General features: G+C 40.4%; 1 protein-coding gene and 1 long non-coding RNA gene across 4 annotated transcripts in view; one reads left to right on the top strand and one right to left on the bottom strand.

The window, feature by feature from the left end:
• The window catches only part of LOC143930339 (uncharacterized), an 892,155-nt gene that overhangs the window by 375,478 nt on the left and 494,686 nt on the right, over window positions 1-21,991 (top strand). The gene's annotated exons all lie outside the window — the stretch shown is intronic.
• CCSER2 (coiled-coil serine rich protein 2) overlaps window positions 1-21,991 on the bottom strand; it is a 182,706-nt gene that overhangs the window by 42,616 nt on the left and 118,099 nt on the right. For all 3 annotated transcript variants that reach the window (XM_077454593.1, XM_077454594.1, XM_077454592.1), the window contains exons 7-10: window positions 14,990-15,194; window positions 13,399-13,485; window positions 11,004-11,090; window positions 7,695-7,793 (exon numbers count right to left, since the gene is read on the bottom strand). In XM_077454593.1, the coding sequence (XP_077310719.1) occupies window positions 7,695-7,793; window positions 11,004-11,090; window positions 13,399-13,485; window positions 14,990-15,194 (478 nt within the window). The remainder of the gene's footprint in view (window positions 1-7,694; window positions 7,794-11,003; window positions 11,091-13,398; window positions 13,486-14,989; window positions 15,195-21,991) is intronic.

Genomic DNA, 21,991 nt, shown 5'->3' with positions numbered 1-21,991 from the left:
TAATACAAGAACTGTTAATGTAACAACAAATGCTATTTAATACCTTTACCAGTCAAATAATAACACATATAGACCAGAAACTCTATACAGAAATAAAAAAATACAAGTAACAGAATAAAAGATCATAATCAGATCAACCCAAAGTGACAACAATGGAGACAACCACAGTGTGCAGGATTAACATCTGGAATGTAGAAAATATGAATGACAGAGGATACATGGCAATGTTAGTGCAGGGATGAATAACTTCACATTACGTATACTCCATTTCAAAAGCTATGGCAAGTTATGATGTGAAGCCTCTTAAAGGGAAAGTATAGGGTTATACAACGTATTCAATGGGTGTAATAAGCAAAGTACAGTAACTCATAGCAACCAATCAAAATCCATTTCCTTGAAGCCACACTAGCAAACCATAGACCCGATTGGTTACTATGCACTTTGGAATATTTTATTGACATTTTTGATGCAGCTTCAACAGTGTCAGATGTTTGATGTTCCATGTCTCAATGGCTTAATTTCATAAATAGATCCTTAGAGTCTCCCTCTAGAGGTTTTCTATGAATCTAGCAGTGTATTGCTCCATTCCTTAACAAATGCTGTGATGTCTACACACCCCTGGTAAAATGTCAGGTTTCTGTGATGTAAAAAAAATAATAAACAAATAATTTCAGAACTTTTGTCACATTTTAAGGGGACCTATAAACTCTACAACTCGAACAACAAACTGAAATCTTTTAGGTGGAGGTTGCATAAGTGTGCACATCCTTAAAATGAATACTTTGTTGAAGTACCTTTTGATTTTATTACAGCACTCAGTCTTTTTGGGTATGAGTCTACCAGCATGGAACCTCTTCACTTGGCAATATTTGCCTAATCTTCTTTGCAAAAACACTCTAACAAATCTATCAGATTGCGAGGGCATCTCCTGTGCACAGCCCTCTTCAGATCACCCCACAGATTTTTCATTGGATTCAGGTCTGGGCTCTGGTTGGGCCATTACAAAAAACGTTAATTTTCTTCTGGTGAAGCCATTCCTTTGCTGATTTGGATGTATGCTTTGGGTTGTTGTCATGCTGAAAGATGAAGTTCCTCTTAATTTTCAGCTTTCTAGAAGTCTGCAGGTTTTGTGCCAATATTGACTGGTATTTGCAACTGTTCATAATTCCATCTACGTTGGCTAAGGCCTTTGTACCAGCTGAAGAAAAACAGCCCCAAAGCATGATGCTGCCACCACCATGCTTCACGGTGGGTATGGTGCTCTTTTGGTGATGTGCAATGCTGTTTTTGGGCCAAACATATCTTTTAAAATTATGACTAAAAAGTTCAACCTTGGTTTCATCGGACCATAACACATTTTCCCACGTGCTTTTGGGAGACTTCAGGTGTCTTTGCTAAATTTAGCATGGCTTGGGTGTTTTTCTTCATAAGAAAACACTTCAATCTTGCCACTCTACCCCATAGCCCAGACATATGAAGATGGAGATTGTTGTCACATGTACCACACAGCCAGTAATTGCCAGATATTTGTATAGCTCCTTTAAAGCAGAGTTCCACCCACCCCTTTAAAAATTAAAAGTCATAAGCTACACATACTGCAGCTGTTGACTTTTAACATTAGGACACTTGCCATGTCCAGCGATATTTGCACTGTAGTCAATGTTTACATCGGCTGGTCGGGTGATGACGCCACCAATGCAGTTAAGGGAATCCGGCAGCGCATCCTTTCGGCTTTGCGGCCAAGTCCCTATTGCGCATGCATGAAGCTCACTGTGCTCTCTTACTGGCCTGGCAGAAGGGGGCCGAGCTGGTGACATAATTTGCAATGGCCTGGTCTCCCGAAGTGGGGACAGGGTACCTGTAAAAAACCAAATAAGCAAAAGTTCAATTTCTGTCTGGAACTCCAATTTAATGTTGCTGCAGTCCTCTTGGTAGCATTCTTGACCAGTTTTATTGCCTTTTCATTAATGTTGGAGAAAAGTCCAGCTCTTGGTATTGTCACTGTTGTGCCATATTTTCTCCACTTGATGGATGACTGTCTTCACTGTGTTCCATTGTATATATAATGCCTTGGAAATTATTTTGTACCCTGACTGATACCTTTTAACAATGAGATCCCTTTGATGCTTTGGAAGCTTTCGGAGAACCATGGCTTTTGTTGTAGGATAAGAAAATATCAGGAAAGACCTACTAGAACAACTGAACTTTATTTGGAGTTAATCAGAGGCACTTTAAGGGCCAGTTCACACCATAGAAACAGAGTCTGGATGCGTTCCAGGTGCTTTTCTGCATGTGCGTTTTTGATGCAGTTCAGTGCTTTTTTTCCCCCACTCTTCAAGTGCGATGCAGTGTGTTTTTGGAGCATTTAGGTGCGTTCCGGTGCATTTTTGATGAGTTTTACAGTGTTCCAGTACAGTCCAGTGCAGAAAAAATGCAGCATGTTCTACTTTTTTTTTTCTGGAACACACTGGAACTGCAAGCACTGGTGTGAACTATGCCATTGAAAACCATATACCATACTTTCCATGTGCTTTTGATGCAGAAAAAAAAAAAACGCACTTGACTGCATGTGGTGTGAACTAGCCCTAAATGATGGCAGGTGTGTACTGACTCCTATGCAACATGAGTTTGAATGTGATTGATTAATTCTGAACACAGCTACATCCCCATTTATAAAATAGGGTGTGCACACTTATGCAACCACATTATTTTAATTTTTTATATTTACTTCCCTCCACCTAAAACATTTCAGTTTGTTTTTTAATTGAGTTGCAAGTTTATAGGTCACATTAAAAGGTGGAAAAAGTTCTGAAATGATTCATCTTTGTCTCATTTCTTTACAACACAGAAACCTGACATTTTAACAGTGGTGTGTAGACTCATGCTGTAAGCTCATCACATTTATATGTATGTGTAAAACTATAGATTCCCTTTAATATGAAAATACAATGTTGGCATTAAAATGTTAGCACATGAAAAAGGAATAGGAGGTGTACAGTTAATTCCAGGATTCATTCTATGAGCTTATAGTTGTTAACAAGCTAGTCATGTATTAGGAGCAGAAAAGTTAACAAATAAGAAGTTCATTTTGTAAGTCATTCAGCAGTTAAATGCACATTTAAAACAAAAGCTGGCTTAAGAACTATTATATTAATATCAAGCCTAACTGTGTGTGCTCGCGGGTGCTTTCCTCTAGAGCTCTGTTCTGACTGGGTGACTTCAAATCTGTGTATATAGGGCTGTTCATGATTGATGCAACAACTAAAGCTTGTTCCCATCACGTGCAGAGTAATGCCCCATACACACTGTTAAGAATGAGCTGAGATACAAAATGTATGACGTGACCACGTAGAGGCCAATAGCCAATATCTTTCATCTCCAAATTTTTGCAGAGCATGCGTGGCACTTTGTGCGACGGAATTCTCTACAAGCGATCGGGAAAAGTCCGATTGAGCCCGCATACGATCGGATTTTCCAACAACATAATCCGATCGGATTTTTTCCGTCGGAATTCCCAACCGTGTGTATGGGGCATTAGGCACAGTTCAGCTAAGCCATGGCAAGCACATACAAACATGAATGAAGGCCACTTTACATATAATATGACCATATTTCACTGGCCACAATGAATATTTTAACGGCCTGTGCATACTATCTGTGAACTTGTTTTAAATAAATTTGCAATTTTTTTTTTTTAAAGGCAAAAATGATGATGATTACTATACAAAACTGGTATTGCAGTTTTTGGAAACTGTCAGCGTCTTGAATTACCAATTTAGTATACATTTAATATGTCAACACATACAGTATAATATTTGTGGACTGATGATAGTATTCTATCAGTAATGGGTTTGGTTTGTGCTCCTGGGATGTTGAATGGGACAATTAAAGATAAGGCCTCTTAAAAAAAAAAAAAAAAACAACTTGAAAAAGCCCAGTACAGCTTTTTTTTTACTGAGCTAAAAATACAGCCCATTAATTGTAATGTGCACCATGCATTCTTCAAAAATAAAATCTGCATTTTTGGTTAGCAATTTACACCTAATGCGTGCAAATGCACACAAATGACCATCTGCAGAACATGAATGCAAGAATACGTTTGCACAAAAAAACGCAAATTTGCGTGAATGCATATGCGCAAAAATACACACCAATACATAGAGGAGAATAGGTGAATCAGGGACACTCCGCAAAACAAACTGCACAGTGGAGGTATGACATGTTTGTTATTTTTTATTGATTTTTTTTTTAAAACAAGGGTTTACAATCACTAACTATTTGATGGAGTGGTAGATTTTATTTTTAAAAATACTGATTTTCTAAAAGTAGGATTTTGATATATAATTATGAACAGACCTGACTGAGAGTGTGAGAGTTGTATATATTGGAAGAATCTTTTTTTTTCTCCTTTTTTTTATATTTCAGTGACATTTAAATTTGTGAGTGATAGTTTGGTAGGTGATCTTAAAATGTATTTTAATTTAACCCAGTAGCACCCATCCAGCAATTCTATGGCTGTGATCCTCCTAGTGAATTAACAATCCCACTAATCTAGCCTGCAGCTGAGAACGCACACAACTATTTTAAGTAGGGCATGAATGAATGAATGAAATACTTGTATAGCGCACAATGCGAACTGAATCGCCTCTAGGCATAGACAGAGTGTCAATTTAAAAATTGAATGAGACAGGTGGAAAATGATCATCCGTATAGTGAATACATCCTTTTAGAGGCAGTCGCTGTTTGGCAACACAATTGTATTCAGACAGCAGTGGCTGACTGAATATAATGGAGATTACTTCATGGAGAAATCATTTTGACTCTAAACGGCAGAAATCTGAGTCGTCTATGCCCAGCCTTGGAACAACACTCAACTAACTCTCCTCAAACTCATCAGAATGAAAAAGATGATTCATGATTAGTTGCTACGTATTACTGCACTTTTCACAATCCAGTTTGCAATACCAAAAAAATTGTAAACCTGTAAAGTTCTATATTTTCATATGCAGCCCATGATAAAACGCAAAACACTGCAGCAATCGGGGTAAACAAAATTAACTTTAGCACACTCAGTTGCTCATTTGTCTCACTACCTAAGGCCAGCCATAGACTGAGCCATAGACTGAGTGAAATCCTTTCCTGCAACCACGGGTTGATTCCCCCATCAACACAGACAGTGTTGACAGGGGAATCCCTCCCGCAGAGCCATTGTGTTCTCCCAGCAGGTGGGTGGAGGAAGCGGTCCACCCCGGGAGAACACAGTGATTATTGCTAGCCGCTATAACAGCCGCTAGCAATCGCATGTAAAACCTGGCAGATCGATCAATTTGGATACATTCAGCCTTCTCTTACATGGTTCGAATCTCAGCCGGTTCTTGCTGAACCAGCCAAGATTACAGCCATCTGTAGTCGGCTTTACCCGTTCCAAATTGGATGTCTTTATCAAATACATTTTTATGTGCAATTGTTGTAGGCAGTACAGGTAGCAATTGAACCTAAAGTGTACCTGTAGGTCCGCAATGAAAAAAACACCATATTCAGGTCCCTATATGCATGCTTACTTTAAAATGAACTTGGACATTAAACACCTGGGACAATAATCCAAAACATTCAAAAAGCTCTTGTGATCCTACTGTGCCCTACTACTTCTCACCAATTGGCTTTAAAGTGTGATGGGTGGCCACACTGGCCAATAGGCAGGTAAAGAGGGAGATGAGTCACAGTGCAACTATACGAACTCTGGCTGCTATCTGCATATTACTGTTCCCCTGAGTATAAGGGGTCCTGGGGTAAATAAACTGGGAAAATAAACTAAGCATATAAGCAGGCACATGGAGTTGTCTGCATTATTCTGTAGCTTTGCCAGTTAACCATGTTTGCCAAGCGCACAGGTTTGCCTTATTGAGAAGTTTCACTATGTTGCCAGAAAAAAAATAAAAATTTTAAGCGGAATTAGGGAGCTTATTCAGCCAGCAAAAGATGAAAGCGTATGAGCTGCTGTGATCCAGTAGTCTATGCATGTTATGTGGAAATAAAGAATGATTGGTTAATGAATATGGTCTGCAAAAACACAAATGGTACAACACATGGTAAATGTTATTAAATAGTACAACTGGCAAGAGGGACTCTACAGTTGCAGCATGTTAAACACTGCTTCGTTTCAACACAAGTTAGAACAGGGGTGGGCAACCTGGGGCCCTCCAGCTGTTGCAGAACTACAAGCCCCATCAAGCCTCTGGGAGTATTTGTAACTACCAGCCTTGCAATGTCTCATGGGAAATATAGTTCCACAACAGCTGGAGGGCTACTGGTTGCCTATTCCTGAGTTAGAATTGATAAAAAAAAAAAAAAGGTGTTCGGTTATAAGAAATACACAATTTATTTCATAATCATAAAATTAATGTATAACGTCGTTGCAATTAGTTTGAGTATTTTTTTTTTAATGTTATTATTTTAAATATAGATTGGTTGATTAACCACTAGAATATGTTTGCAGTGGCTTAATGTAATTATACTATCCATCTAATAAAAATTGTCCAGATAAGCCACACAAGTGTAATTGACCCACAGATTTAAGCTGGCAATACGCAAAGATTTCACTTGTTCAGCCACACGAATGGAAACCCCTACATGCTATACAGAATCTCTTCTGCTGGCTATTGTATTCAGACAACCCGCAGATGTCAGAGTACCTAAATTGTGGCTGTATGGTCTTGAATGCAGCCATTGTTTGGACGACAACATTCTGCTCAGCTTCTTCAATTTCCAGATTAAAGGATATCAGGTGGGAGTGTGCCAACAGGCCCAGTCACAGATTGAATTCTGATAAAACTAGGTGAAATGTGCTCTTTGTATACCTTGTACACTAGTAAAAGGAGCAGTCAAGCAGTCTTTGCGTAGCACTGCAATGCAGGAAAAACTTGTAAATTGAAAAAAATGACCCTTGTCTATAGGTAAAAACTCAATTTCAAAATACGAAAAAAAAAACACTATACTTTTTTTGACCTCTTGCCAACTATGCAATGCATATGTTTGGCAGCACAGTGGGGGGGATTCCCAAAACCCAGATGCCATACATATGTGTCCAGGTTCTGTGAACGCACTGACAATGGTAACAGATTGCTATTGGAAGTCAGCGGAATGGGCTCCTTATAGTCTGCCTGCTCTACCTCACAGCGTTAGCACCCAGTTAAAGGGCACCCAGGAGGTAGGGATTGATATAAACACTGCTTTAATTGCCTTTTTGAAATAACATGGATGGATCTCCTTACATTCCTCCAACAGATACAAGCAGAACTTCTGGTACCAACTATCACCTACAGAGCAGGTCTTATGTCTAGCAAGAGAGGGGCTCCATTTTCTAGACAAAATAGATTTAAGAATAATAATAATGGGGAAATAAATGTAATCCCCTTCATTATTAATCTTTTTAATGATTTTTTATTTAATTCATACGGACACAAGGATGTCTACTGGAGAAATTTCTAGAGAGGGTTCTCATACCCATGGTCTTGGAGAGCTGATGCAAAAGTAATATTAGCTATAAAATGAAATGTTCTCAAACAAATTAAGGCCCATTTCAGAAAGGAACAATATTTATTAAAAATCTGTGTTTTTAGTGTTGGTAGGATTATGACCTTCAAACTGACTTGATATTGTAGCCTATTTTCAAGCATTTCTCCCACACTACTCACTGAACTCCTTCTCCAGTTGGTCTGCGTAAACTTCTCGTGCTGCTTTGACATCTCCACCTTGGGCTCTTGGATTTCTTTCTGGCATTTACATCCAATTTTCTGCAAAATTGACACAAGATGGCAAAAATCAAAATGTGTCAAGCAAATAAAAAAAAAAGAAATCTATACGACATCTAGCCATTCACTATAAAAGCATTCTAAAATTGTTCAAGTATTTGAAATCTATCTGCATATCACTTTCCCACAATCCAGTGCACAGCACAAACCAGAGTGGAAGGCCAAGCACTGATCTGATCAGGTTCCATCTCATCGCACAATGCTGCCATTTCAACTTGATTTCAGATAGTAAGAACTGGAGGGTGATAGGTTTAGCTAACACAGGGAAGACAAGACAGTGTGAGGATGCTTGTTCATAGTCCAAAAAGCAAGCAGGTGACCCAAGAGGATTCAGCATTTTGATTGTGTATAGTGTGGTCACACTGATAGCTACATAGTTAAGCCAGCCATAGATGGATCAAATCGCAGCCTGTAAAGCAGAGACTGTCCGAGATTCAAATCCACTATTGGCTGGCTGGTTGCACCCAAGTTGATCAATAGATCAACTTGGGTAAAACCAGCCGGTCTGATTTTTAACACATGAATACTGGCAGCCGCTAGCAGTAACTATTGTGTTCTGGGAAGGGCCCCCATGCCAGTAGAACATAATAGCGCAGCAGGAGGGATTCCCCTGTCTACATTATGGCTTGCTTAAGGCAGGCATGTAAAAACTGAACATAAAGATTAGGGCTGGGTAAAACAATTCACATATATACATTTCCACAACAAAGCTCCATATTGTCCCACATTACAAAAAAAAAAAAAAAAAAAAAAAAGAATGTTAAACTATATGGCCAGCCTAAGCCACAGATTTAGAAGCGGCAGACCGTTGTTAACCTACTGGGACACTTGACTTAAACATTTCCTATCCTGGGGCTACTTTTACATGTGTGCTGTGCAAGCAATCCTGCCTTAAAAATCCACCACAAGAAGTTTTTTGGTTCAGGGAAACAAAACCGATTAGATTCCCCCATCCACTCACCAGATGTCCCCACTATCAGGTGTTAAAAGCGCCACGCTAGTTGCCGAAAAGCACCGCTATAACAGTGGTAAAGCACTGCTAAAATTAGCAGTGCTTTACTGGCAACACCCCCACCCCAGTGGAAAAGTAGCCTAAAAGAAAAAAGTTTTGCTTTTAGTGAAACATTAATAACATGAGCCAATAAACCACTTCAATACAGGGCACTCCCCCCCCCCCCCCCCCCCTGCCCAGGCCATATTTCAGGTTTCAGCACTGTCACATTTTGAATGACAATTTCACGGCCATGCAACACTGTACCTAAACAAATTGTTATTTTTTTTCTTCACAAATAGAGTTTTCTTTTGGTGGCATTTGATCACCACTGGGTTTTTTTTTTGTAGTGCAAAAAATAAGGACAGAAAATTTCGAAAAAACAAACAAAAATGTTTTTCTTCGTTTTTTATTATAAAACTTTGTAAATAACCACGTTTTCTCCTTCACTGATGAGCACTGATGAGGCTGCACTGATGGACACAGATGTTGAGGCACTTATATGCAGCACTAATAGGCACTTATTGGCATCTTTGATGGGTCTGCAATGATAATCAATGCGCTGATTATCAGCACAGAGCCCCCCGTCAGGAGAGCCAGCAATCGGCTCTCCTCTACCTGCACCTTGTCAGCGCATATAGAGGAAAAGCTGATAAACGGCATTTCCTTGTTACCATGTGATCAGCTGTGTCCAATCAACAAGCATACGTCATAAGCACTTTACCTGGATCAAACATGCAGTGTGTCACACCACCAATCCTCCAAGGGCGCATGCTAGCGGCTTATCCTGCTGGACATCATATTCCGCCCAGTCAGAATAATACCACAAATTTCCGGCCATTATTCTGTTATATGGTGGGCGGGAAGTGCTTAAAATTCATCTAGTTTGTGATTTACCGACTCGTTGACAATGACCACATTTGAAGCACACAGATTTCAAATGCTGAAAGTCAAGTCAAAAAAGGGTAAAAAAACGTGCTTCTTCACCTTCTTATGCTCGGGGGTACGAGTGTGTCCTGTAGACCCGACCGTATACCATAGACCTTGGGATACGTGTGAGAACAGTTGTCTACGGGATGGGTCCTCGTGGACTCCATAGACCCCCCTGGTTTAAGGTTTACTCAAATCATTGAGATGACAGCTTTCTTTGAAGTTACGTGGCAGTATTTAATGTGTCTAGAGATGTGATGTTCACTGTTGTTAATTTTTTGGAAGCTGGTTTGTACAGCTAAAATGTAACAGTTGGATGTATGGTACAGTTGACTGCTTTGAAAAAATAAATAAAGGAATAAAAAAAAAAAAAGGGTAAAACACAGCATGAGTTTAAAACAGAATGGCTGTATGCTGTACCTCGGATACGGGCAGGAAGTTAATTGAAAGCAGGATCATCAATGAACTACAAGAACACTTAACAGTGCCCTAGCAGTTCATTGAGAATTACAAGCCATCAGCAGAAATGGATGGTGGTACTTCTAGTCTATGCATGCACAGGAAACTGAATAAATTATGTGGCCATGTGGGTGGTGGAGTCCTGAACGGCGACAGTGTTTTCAAAATTGTGACGTCATACCCTAAATACAGGTGTAACATATAACATGTTCAGAAAGGTGAACGTAGCCTGAATACACAGATACAAAATAAAAGCGGTTTTACTGCCAAAGGATTTGTATTTCTGTACACTCATTCCCAAAAAGTGCAAAGCTTGACTAGGAACGGACAGCCAGATTGGAGACTTGAAGCTGGTCATAGATGGATCAAAAATCTGCAGGTTCAGCAAAGGACTATGATCAGTTGTGAGAAGTTCCGCTGTTAGAATACAATAGCACAGCAAGGAGAATTCTTCTACCCACCACAAAAGTGTGGATGAGAGAAGCCATCTTTTTTTGATCAAGAAAAAAAGAAAAAAAAGAAGATCCATCTATGGCTAGCTGTATTCTTCGCCACTGCAGTAAAGTAATATAACTAGGTCTTGCCTAGTTATATTACTTTACTGCAAGCGACATGTTCCTTATTAGCACTAGGTCACTGTTGCACATTCACAACTGATTTTCAGTAAACGCATACCTATATGATTTGGTAGTTGTTACTCTAAAGTTTCACCTAAAGTTCAGCCTTAAAATAGATCATGCAATTAGGCTAAAGCAAACATAAAAGATCCACAATGTAACCACAAATAATTGAACCATGACATGGCTGCTCACCAGTTGTTCCTGTAATTGTTTTATCATCTCATCCTTTTTTCTAGATTCCTCTTTTAGTTGCTGGATCTCAGTCAGCAGGTCTTCAGTCTGAGCCGACAAGGAAACAATAAGAGAAAAAATCTTTAAAACAATACACAGTGTTGAAAACAGACCCTTCTACCATCTAAATATCTTCTATACAAGCACATACTGCATATAGTTTCTAAGATTATGTGGAATCAATTGGATATAACGAAAACATAATTAAAAATACAGCCTTGTCCAATAAAAATCATTAAACAAAAATCTCCTTTTTGAACTACAGAAACGTACTGTCGTGTTAAGATTATGTGCATTTACTTCAATCATATATAAGATCTGTTAGATTTTGTAATAAAATATGTATATTTGCAAGACTGTATATATAAGAAAGTTGGCCATTACAAGTCGACTTGCTTGTACAGCAAGAGCTCATATGTAATGGTGATGGTTTTCCACATGCCACATGAAATACTGTTTCCCCCCAGCCAGATGTGTACCATCTCATTTGCTTACCCACATACCATTTTGCATACCTATGAACACAAAAATAGCATGGATATGGAGAACCTTGCTTTTTTTTAATCAAAGGTTTTGGAAGATCACATAAAAGATAAAATGATTCTTTACAAAATAAATGCTTGGTTATTATTATGCCACGTGCTGAGCATTAGAAAGACCCTGGCACCAACAACTGCAGGTTAAAGCACAAAATAATTAAAGGAGGAATATAATCAAACTGGCTAGAATTCTTGTTTGCGTTACAGGACTACATTAATGTATCCTGCGACTGCCTAGTCCGTCTGGTGGTAGCATAGGCCCCGCTTGTAGTCAATTGAATTTTCCTCCAGCACTCTGACACCCTGTACAAAGGTATGGGCAGAGAGCTGGAGGAAGAGTCTGCAGGAGCCTGACAATGCACCATCAATCCACTGATAGCAGGTGCAATGCTTTGCAGGCTCCTGTTTTGGTTTTCAGGGTGAATATAGTCTAAGGATTTGGGCCAGTTGGCTAAAGTGTAGGAAATACTACAGAGTGGGATGAGAAAACATCTTAGCAGAACATTAAGGTCTATGAAAACAGAGGCCAGACACACTTAGGAGAAGTAAAAGATAGGATCCTCTAATTTTAAAGGGAACGCACAGCCACCATTATAAAGTAAACAGTTTTCCTCTGTATGGGTGAAACTGCTGACCGAAATTTAGGATTTCTTGGAGGATTGGAGGATTTCTGACAGACTGACAAAATGTTAGGCACCTTTGCTTCAGAATCCACAGTTGGATGTGACGTGGGTGTTTCACAAATTTGTGATCAGGGGACCAACAGGTTACACTAACAGAGCAATAAAATCTTTTATAAACAAAAGGAAAAATCTTTGCTTTCTAAATTGTGAAGGGAAACGAGGACCCAATGAAAAAAGGAAGGGAGGTATACAAACATCTGCTATTGCAGGTAGTTCTAACTGGAAATAGTAAAAAATGCAAAAGCACAATCTTTCCTTTTACCAAGCTCAACCTCAGCACAGAATGCCACACAGGTAATTAGGCAATTAAACATGCTGTGGTACCTTCATAACAAGCTATGCCACTCCTCTAGAAATAATTATAGACCAGATGAGGCAGTATACCCAAGGGTATAGGTAAAATAATGGCTGGGAACTCTTGTCATTGAAAGTGGAGTAAAATCATCCAGGCTGTGTCTACATGTCTTCTTAAAGTGATTGTAAAGTCTCGTCTTTTTTTTTTTTTCCAATAAAAATAAACATGTTATACTTACCTGCTCTGTTGCAGTGGATTTGCACAGAGCAGCCTGGATCCTCCTCTTCTTGGGTCCCTCTTCTTGCTCCTGGCCCCTCACTCCTGTTGAGTGTCCCCACAGCAAGCAGCTTGCTATGGGGGCACTCAAGCTAAGTCACAGCTCCCATTCAGACAGAGTTGCAGCCAAGCCCCGCCCCTCGCTCTCCCAATTGGCTGAATTTGATTGACAAAAGCGGGAGCCAATGGCGAATCTGCTGTGTCTCAGCCAATCAGGAGGGAGAGTCTCAGACAGCCAAGAGACTCGTGGACATCACTGGGCAAAGATGGGGCTCAGGTAAGTATTAGGGGGTGCTGGGATGGCTGCTGCACACAGAAGGCTTTTTAGCTCATGTATAGACTGCATGAAGATAAAAACCCTTCTGACTTAACAACCGCTTTAATCCCAATACAGACTGTCAAAAAGTTATAAGCTTGCATGTTGCTGTAGACAGCTTCCACTGCAGACCGTGCAGGGCCCCTTCTGAGGGGAGCGAATGCTCAAAGATGGTATTTATTGTGCATCTAAAATATATGAGAAGCAAGTAATCACTGGAACTTGTACACCAGTTAGAACAATCTACCTTTAAATGTGTCTCTGCCTCTGTTTGCTCAATCGTAGTTGGGATGAATAGCTGCAAGTCTTGTACTGGTGACTCTGAGTCATCCTCCTATTAAATAAAATAAGCAAAATGATCACTTGTTTAATGGCTACACAGCCCATACAACATTCTACAGATTAAAGTTTTATTACAAGACACAGAAGGAACATCACATGTCAGAACAAGGATTGCTAGCACACGAGTTTAAGGCCAACCTCCAGGCACACAGCTACATACACTGCTTTACCTGCTAAAGATATATGTAAATGTATCAGCAAAACAATATATCCAGGTCAGTGAACTCACTGTTCTGCATCATAATTAAATTATACTTGTCATTTATCAAAACGTTCATAGACGAATACATGAATGTGATTTATCCTCTTATATGATGGTAGCTTTACTGGCCAACAGAGCATATTGAAAGGGGATGGATAAGCCCCATACACTACAGGGTAATAATGTCGCCTGGTCGTTTTTCCTTCTCTATGTAGTCTGTGGATAGTCACGGTTGATGCTTTGTTCTGTGTGTGTGTGTGTGGTCATGATTCCACAGCACCTAGTCATTACCCACTCACAGCCACTAATTGGCAACTAAGCTAATAGCTGTTCTATGTAGCACAGCATGTCAATACTTTCCCATGGTTAAGGTGATTGTAGCTGTACTGTAGCAGTACTGTTTGACATTAAGAGGAGGCAGCTCATCCTCAAAATGTAACCGCAAATAACAAAAAAAAAAAAAATACCACGTTCTATGAAATCATAGGGAATGTAGTCACTATTTCCCTCTTGGAAACATACATCGCCTCATTAGATCGCCTGGGTGCAGTAAACTATAAATATGGAGCAATATGGTTTGGACTTGATTGACTTTTCAACCTCACCTACTATGTAACTATGCAATAATTAACCAAAAAGTAAGGGTTTAAGACCCCTTTCACAGCGAGGCATTTTTCAGGCTCTACAGTGCTAAACAAAGCACCTGTAAAGCACCTGAAAAAAGCCTCAGCTGCAAGCCCAGTGTAAAAGCCCAAGTGCCGCTAAAACTGCACTAAAAATAGTGCCGCTTTACCGCTGACATCCGGGGGCATCTCAGTGTGAAAGGGGTCTTAGTGTTTTTTGTTTTTATTGTGCGTGTGGAACAAAAGCTAAAAGATCAAAAATGAGAAGTTCAGTGAGAGAGGGGTCTGCCTATAGAAAGAGGCTCATTTAGATCTGGTCTGACAAGTAGGAGTTAGGATACATCTACATTATTTCTTTTACATGGGGCCACATCACACTAGCAATCAACTTGTCATCAACAAGATTACTGTGTATTGTGCAAATATTCAACCTGTTCCATGAGGTGCTCCCCCGCTGTAAGGATGAGTACATTGTCACTTGTGTGCGACATTCTGCAGTATTTCTCATTCAGCCCATGAGGGAGCAGTGCGTGGAACCAAGTAAATATTTACCTTGGTCTGTGTGCGATCTTGTTGCTGGCGACTTGTCACCAGTGATGGGATCTCTAGCAAGACATAAGCCCTTAAAAGTTTCTAATGACATCTTTCACAGTGCTCAATGAACAACCTACTTGTTGCAGTAACCGCTTTAGCTTTAAAAGCTGCGTCTTTACAGTAGTGCAGTCTTGGACCATGTGTCGGAGAGTCATTTCATCCAGCATGACAGTGTTTTCTTGTAAGCCAATTGCCTGCGGAGACCTTGGTGACAGCGGACTACAATAGGGACTTCCATAGCTATCTTTTTGATCAGATGGAGACTCCAAGCAAGATGATCCTCTGTAATACAGAATTATAGATATCAACTCATTTTTACATCTAGGCCACTTTAAGGTTTGTTCACACACCCTGTCCGTTAAGCTGCTTTTTACTTACTGCACACCACTACACATGTATGTTGTAAACAGGGCACTGTTTTCTATACGGCCTGTGCATACCATGCGTGCGTAGTGGTGTGCAAAAAAAAAAAAGCAGCTTAAAACAGACAAGTGTTTTCTGTGTGCCCTGTTCACACTTGAAAAACAGCCTTCTGACTCTCCTCTCCGTTTTTGACATGTATGGTGAACCTGACCGAAGGCTCGCAGGCTATGAATTTGGGTGTACATCTCGACTAACACGCTCCTCCACTGTAATCTAAAGAAGGACCCAGCTGAGGCCTTACTATATAAACTATACAGGTGATGAGTAAAAGAAAAAAAAAAATATTCTTTATTGCCACTAATCAAATTATTGCTCATTACTGGAAATCGCCCATACTGAGTTTCCAGGAGGTCAGCCATGCTAGCTAAATGGACAGCCATGCTAGAAGATAAATATGATAAATTCCTGAAGGTCTGGTCTCCATGGATAGACTACTATCAACCAGATTAGAGGGCATTACAGCAGTGACCCGTCTCTCCCTTCCGCTCTCCTCAGTTGTAGTCATTAGGCCGGTGTGGCATTCCAAGGCACTCTTTTCCCTCCTCATTCTCGCTTCTCTTCCATCCTCCCATCCCTCTTCCCCCCTCCCCTTTTTTTCTCTCTTGCGTTTTGTTTTTTTGTCATTTTATTTTGGGCTGCTTGTGTTTTTGACATTTATTTTCGGCTGCCCTGGAGGGCAATCGTACTAGCACCTATTCTTTTGCTCTGCTCTCATTAAAAGGAGTCGAGCCTTGATATACTCCAAAGGTACATGCTTTTAAAGGGGTTGTAAAGGTAAATGTTTTTTCACCTTAATGCATTCTATGCATTAAGGTGAAAAAAACATCTGACAGTGCCTGCGCCCCCAGCCCCCCCCCCGTTTTACTTACCTCACCCCTCGAAAGTCCCATGCTCGTCCCCCGACGTCCTTTCCACTGTTCAGCCTGGCCCCTGATTGGCTGGAGTAGATGGATGGAAAGCAGCGCAGCCATTGGCTCGTGCTGCTGTCAATCACATCCACTGATGCGGAGCGCCGGGGGCGGGGCCGAGTGATACAGCCAGCGGCTATAGCCGCTGGCTGTATCACGGGAGCACGCCCGCAGATGCTTCTCACCATGCGAGGGAGCTCGCATGAACATGAGAAGCATCTGCGGGAGGAAGCCGAGACAGCCGCCGAGGGACCCCAGAAGAGCAGGTTCGGGACCACTCTGTGCAAAACGAGCTGCACAGTGGAGGTAAGTATAACATGTTTGTTATTTAAAATAATTTAAAAAATCACTTTACAATCCCTTTAAGGGTCCTCCTTTAAACTGTGCTGAATCTGGATCGCTCCTGGATTTGGCCTGCCGTCTTTTTATATGAGACTCCTCTGCCTATTGACTCTTGGACTATTGAAGTATTGTTTATTGAATTATTGAAACATAAAAAGCCTTCCAGTGAGCTGTGGTTTAGTGCAAAAATCTGTCAACATTTTCCCATCCCACACCGCACCATAACCATAACTCTGTTGCTCTGCTTTAAAGACACAAGGGACAATCAACAACACCAGCTACAGGCACGTTGGAAAAACGCTGCGTTCTAAAAAAATCACCAAAAATTTGAGGAAAATTTCACTTCTTCAGATTAAGTGTTCACATTGGAAGACATATAGATTGACAACTGTAAAATGTAGGATTTCCTCTAGTTTTTACTTTGTGGCAATAGTCACCATGACAGAGTGAGAATGGGTCTTTTTAATGGGCACACAGACAGTAACAAAAACCTAACAAGTAAGGTGGATGATCCCTGTTACCCTGACCACATTTTCTGCTGTCTCTAGCACACCGTCTTGGCCTCATAACAGGTACTCCGGGTTTAAATAGCCCCCCCCCCCCCCCTTCATATTGCTCCGGTGCCTTTTACTACTTATTGTATTAATTGTGGCTATGGGAAGGACACCGACACATTCCTGGCCATATTCGGGGGGGTCCCTCCCAATGGCTCCCTGCTAATACACTAGTTTAGCATAGCCGTCATGCCACTGACAGCATACACACCTTATACTGGCTACTATACACCCTTCCCCTTTGTCCCTTTACAGCCCTCTACATCCGGCCCGTTGGGTGCCCCTCAGGGTGGACCTCGCTGATGCCCTTTGTTGGGGATCCTCTGTTTGGTGTGTGGGAGGGGCTTGACGAACCTCGCCTTCAGTTCCAGGTCGGGGCCTCTGTGCTGAGCAGTGACTTTCCCTACCTTGGTGCTTCCGGCACCAAGGACTTCTTACTTTTAAGTTTTGGATGCACTGTGACAATTGCTAGATACATCACAGGGTCAATATATCATGCTTCAATCTACCTAAGATGTGTGCATACTTGATCAGCTATCATTGTATCACCTTTGTATATGAACCAGCCATGTCTTTCTTATACTGTTTTTTTCTCTATAGATACATATGTATATGCTGATCCTCATTCCCTGAAGAAGAGTCAACACTCGAAGCGCGTCGGAATTGCTATAGTTGTATTTGTGCTCATACTGTTTGCATCCTGTATACTTTTTATAACGTACATTTGTTGTCCCTGCACATACATGTAGGCTGTTCACCTACATACTTCCCTTCTCCTAATAAACACTTTACTATGCATTATTACACTTAGTAGTTGTCTGTTCCCTTTAAAGTCCCATAGAGAAATACTCTCCATGTACAAAAACCTAACGAGAGATTCTCACGCTTTCCTGCTCTGTCTAAAACTAGGAAAAAAAATATTTGGCTGGGAATCTACTGTTCTTTGAAAAAGCAGATCATTATTATAACAATGACTATATACACCTATTATGTTGCACGCCTGAATGTGATATTGTTGACACTAAATCATGCATGTTAATTTTAAAATGCTTTGAATAATTTTCTATGGGAAATTAAAACGGAACATATGTTGCGGGCAGAGAGATAAAAAGGAAGAAATGACACAATTGACAATGATGTGAGGGTGCTCCATTTAGAAGGACAATGATAATTAAAGTCACAACACAATAGGAGTAGAGCACTTAGCCAGAGTGGTATAAATACTTATTTAAAAAGCCATCTCTGGCACAATCAATAGGATATCAAAGTTTTTTTATTTTGCCAACATGAAATACACAAGCTTTTGAAGAAGATTCCATCTCTTCTGTCTCCTTGCAGTGAAATCAATAGCAAAAATAACACAGCTTGGATAGCTGCAAAAGGTCAACACAAAATATAAAAAGAACACTGATGATAATTTTATCCAAATGGATCGAGTCAACCATTACACCGTACAGAGAAGTGTATCAATAATACTTTTATGTTGTTGAAGGTGTTAATATGTATGGAATTCTGACTACTAATTATGGCATATACATTAGACTAATTAATGCTAAGCCTATTTTAATAATGGAAATGAAGTGGAGGGACTTGTTGCTGCTGTAATATTAGAAATGCTTTATTTAGAACCCAGCATCATTTCCCAAAGTTAGGAAATCTTGCTGCCAAGGAAGGGTTTAACCGTGTGTACAAATTAAAATAAAAAATAAAATAAAAATCAAACACCTTTGTGTGTAATAATAGGATTTTTAGAACAGCTTACCTGTAAAATCCTTTTCTTTGAAGTACATCATGGGACACAGAGCCATAGTAGTTACTATGTGGGTTATAGGCCATCTTTAGGTGATGGACACTGGCACGCCCTAAGACCAAAAGTGCACTCCCTATATAACCCCTCCCATTGCTGGGAGTTCCTCAGTTTGGAGCAAAGCAATACACGTGTATACCAAAGGGAGGGACCTCTGTGTCTCGTGATGTACTTCAAAGAAAAGGATTTTACAGGTAAGCCGTTATAAAAATCCTATTTACTTATCGTACATCACGGGACACAGATTCATAGTAGTTACTATGTGGGACGTCCCATATCAATGGCAACTGAAGGGAGGGAGACTTATACTGCTGCCTGCAGTACACTGCGACCAAAGGCAATATCCTCATGACTTTTTACATCTACTTAGATAGAATCTGGTAAATGTATGGACTGAAGACCAAGTTGCGGCCTTGCAGAACTGAGCCATGGAGGCTTGGTGATGCACTGCCCAAGAAGCACTAACAGCCCTAGTGGAGTGCTCTTTAATATGAAAAGGAGGAATTTTCCTCTTTAAACCATAAGCTTGAACAATCACTTGATGAATCCATTTAGAAATAGTACATTTCAATGCTGCCTGTCCTCTTTTAGGACTGTCTGGCAACACAAACAAAACATCTGTTTTACGAATCTGAGTGGTCACTTTCAAATAGACCTTGACCGCTCTCACCACATCAAGAGAATGTAGTGACTTTTCTTCCACAGAAAGAGGTTCTGAAAAAAATGAAGGCAGAACAATGTCCTGGTTTAAAATGAAAACCTGACACTACCTTCGATAAGAAATTAGTAGGCTTGTGCAATTCATTTCATAACGAATCAAAATTCGGCCACATTTTGCATCTTTCGGACATTCGGATGCATCCAAATAATAAAAAAAAATAACGAATTGTAACAAATACAAAAGAAATTATAGCGGATATAACGAATGAATTTGACGTGATTTTGTAATTCCTTAAAGATCTAATGAAACAAAAGGTCAGCTCAAAGTAAATCTTATAGTCCAATCAGCTGATTAATTTTGTGCCGGAGGATGGATTACTGGCAAATTGCATTCCTGAGAACCGAGTTAGAAGGGTGTTGTATTGTATTTGAGCCGAGGAGAAGAGACATTGTCATTGTGTGTGTTAAAAGATTCAATAAACAAACGACTTTCCAAACTACGAATCATTACCACGTATATATATATACGTACATAAATATCGAATTTCAACGAATACGAATGAAATCAACATGATTCGAGATTCAGTATAATGAATATCGACACTACACGAATAATAAATTATCCGAAAACGTATTAATGTAGCATAACGAATATAACAGAACGAAATTATGTATTTTACGAATGACAACAAACCGAAACAAAAATTTTCCGTTGTGCACAAGTCTAGAAATTAGGATGAGGCCGTAATACAACCTTATCCTTATGATTAATCAAATATGGTTCTTTACAAGAAAGAGCAGCCAACTCTGATATTCTTCTTGCAGAAGAATGTCACAACCAAGAAAATTATTTTCCTTGTGAAGAGGACCAAGGAAATATCTCAAACTGGCTCAAAAGGCTTTTTGTAAAGCCGACGAGACTAAATTTAAGTCCCAAGGGTTCAGGGGTGACCTAACTGGGGGATTAACCTACGTTACACCCTGAATAAAGATACGAGAGAGTACAAGACAGGGGTGTCTGTTGGGGAGAGGGAACCCCCCCAGGCTTACCGGAGGTCATGCTGCTGGCCGGAGGTGAAAGAAAACCTGCTGCTTTCTGGACACAACATGGCTCTCTGAGAAGCACGAGACGTAAGTGCTCTATACAGCCACCAGTGGTAAATTTAAAGGAGACATTCATAAGAAAATTTTAAACATTTCTTAGAAAACCCCACTTACCTTTCCCGCTGCAGGGTTTTCTGTGATAAACCAACAGACCCAATCTTCACCCTTCACGGTGGGTTCCGTTAAACCTTCAGGAGCTGGGGATCCTCGAGGAAACCCACAATCCTGGACCTGCAATAGCACCTCTGCCAGTAAAACTTTATGGCCTTAATACCAAAAAGTACTGGATCCCGGGGTCCAGCTCTCTAAAAAGAGAAGCGTTTCTGCAAAAGGAGGCCCGGGTACCATTCAATTCAGCCAAAAAGACACTTTGAATGGCTCTGGTCTGCATAGCTAGCCCCAGCAAGGATTGATCCATCCTTGCTGGGGCTAGGGTACATCTTTACTCATGACCAACACCTTAGACACTGGCGAAAAAACTGAGGAACTCCAAGCAGTTGGAGGGGTTATATAGGGAGTGCACTTTTTGTCTTAGGACGTGGCAGTGTCCATCACCTAAAGGTGGCCTATAACCCACATAGTAACTACTATGGCTCTGTGTCCTGTGATGTACGATCAGAAATAAATACAGTACACACACGTATGTCTGTGTGCCTTTTACCAATTGCAATTTATGCTTGTTCATATTTACGTATAATACATAAGGCCTGTAAATTCAAACAGTCACCAAGATCCCAACAGCCACGTACATGTAAAAGAATTCAAAGAATTAGTAGGTGAGAAAAGTAACAGGTTCTTGTGAATGCCAAGCCCCAGCTCACTGATACTCATTCTCCATAGCACTAATCTAAAGCTTAGCTCCTCCGTCATAGCTGTGGCTCACCCAGTGTAAGCTCCAAGTTACCCTATTTCAGAGCTCAGAGCATTAAAAGCCCAGTTCCCTCCCTCACATGACAGTGTCTGGGCCTGCCAACTGACTTCTATACCCCGAGCACTGAATCCTGTAAGAAAGAGGAGCAGATAATATTCTCTCTCATGCCTGAAAGAACCAAGTATTTCAGATGATGGAACTGAGCACAGCGAGGAGTGCAGGGCAGGAAAGTATCAATGAGTGGGGGGGTGAGCTTTTATGAGAACCTTTCACATTGCCACGATTGGGCAAAGCGACAAATTATCTTTAAAGCCTAACTGCAGCCAATGTTTTTATTTGTATTCAAAAAGAGTGAAGAACAGTTGACACTTCTGTCAGGTTTTTTTTCCCCCTTTCTGTGACCCTATGGA

This window comes from Lithobates pipiens, unplaced genomic scaffold (genome assembly GCF_037356315.1).
Source record: "Lithobates pipiens isolate NorthernLeopardFrog02 unplaced genomic scaffold, aLitPip1_a1.2 Scaffold_25, whole genome shotgun sequence".
NCBI lineage: Eukaryota > Metazoa > Chordata > Amphibia > Anura > Ranidae > Lithobates > Lithobates pipiens.
This window is presented reverse-complemented; position numbering and strand designations above follow the sequence as displayed.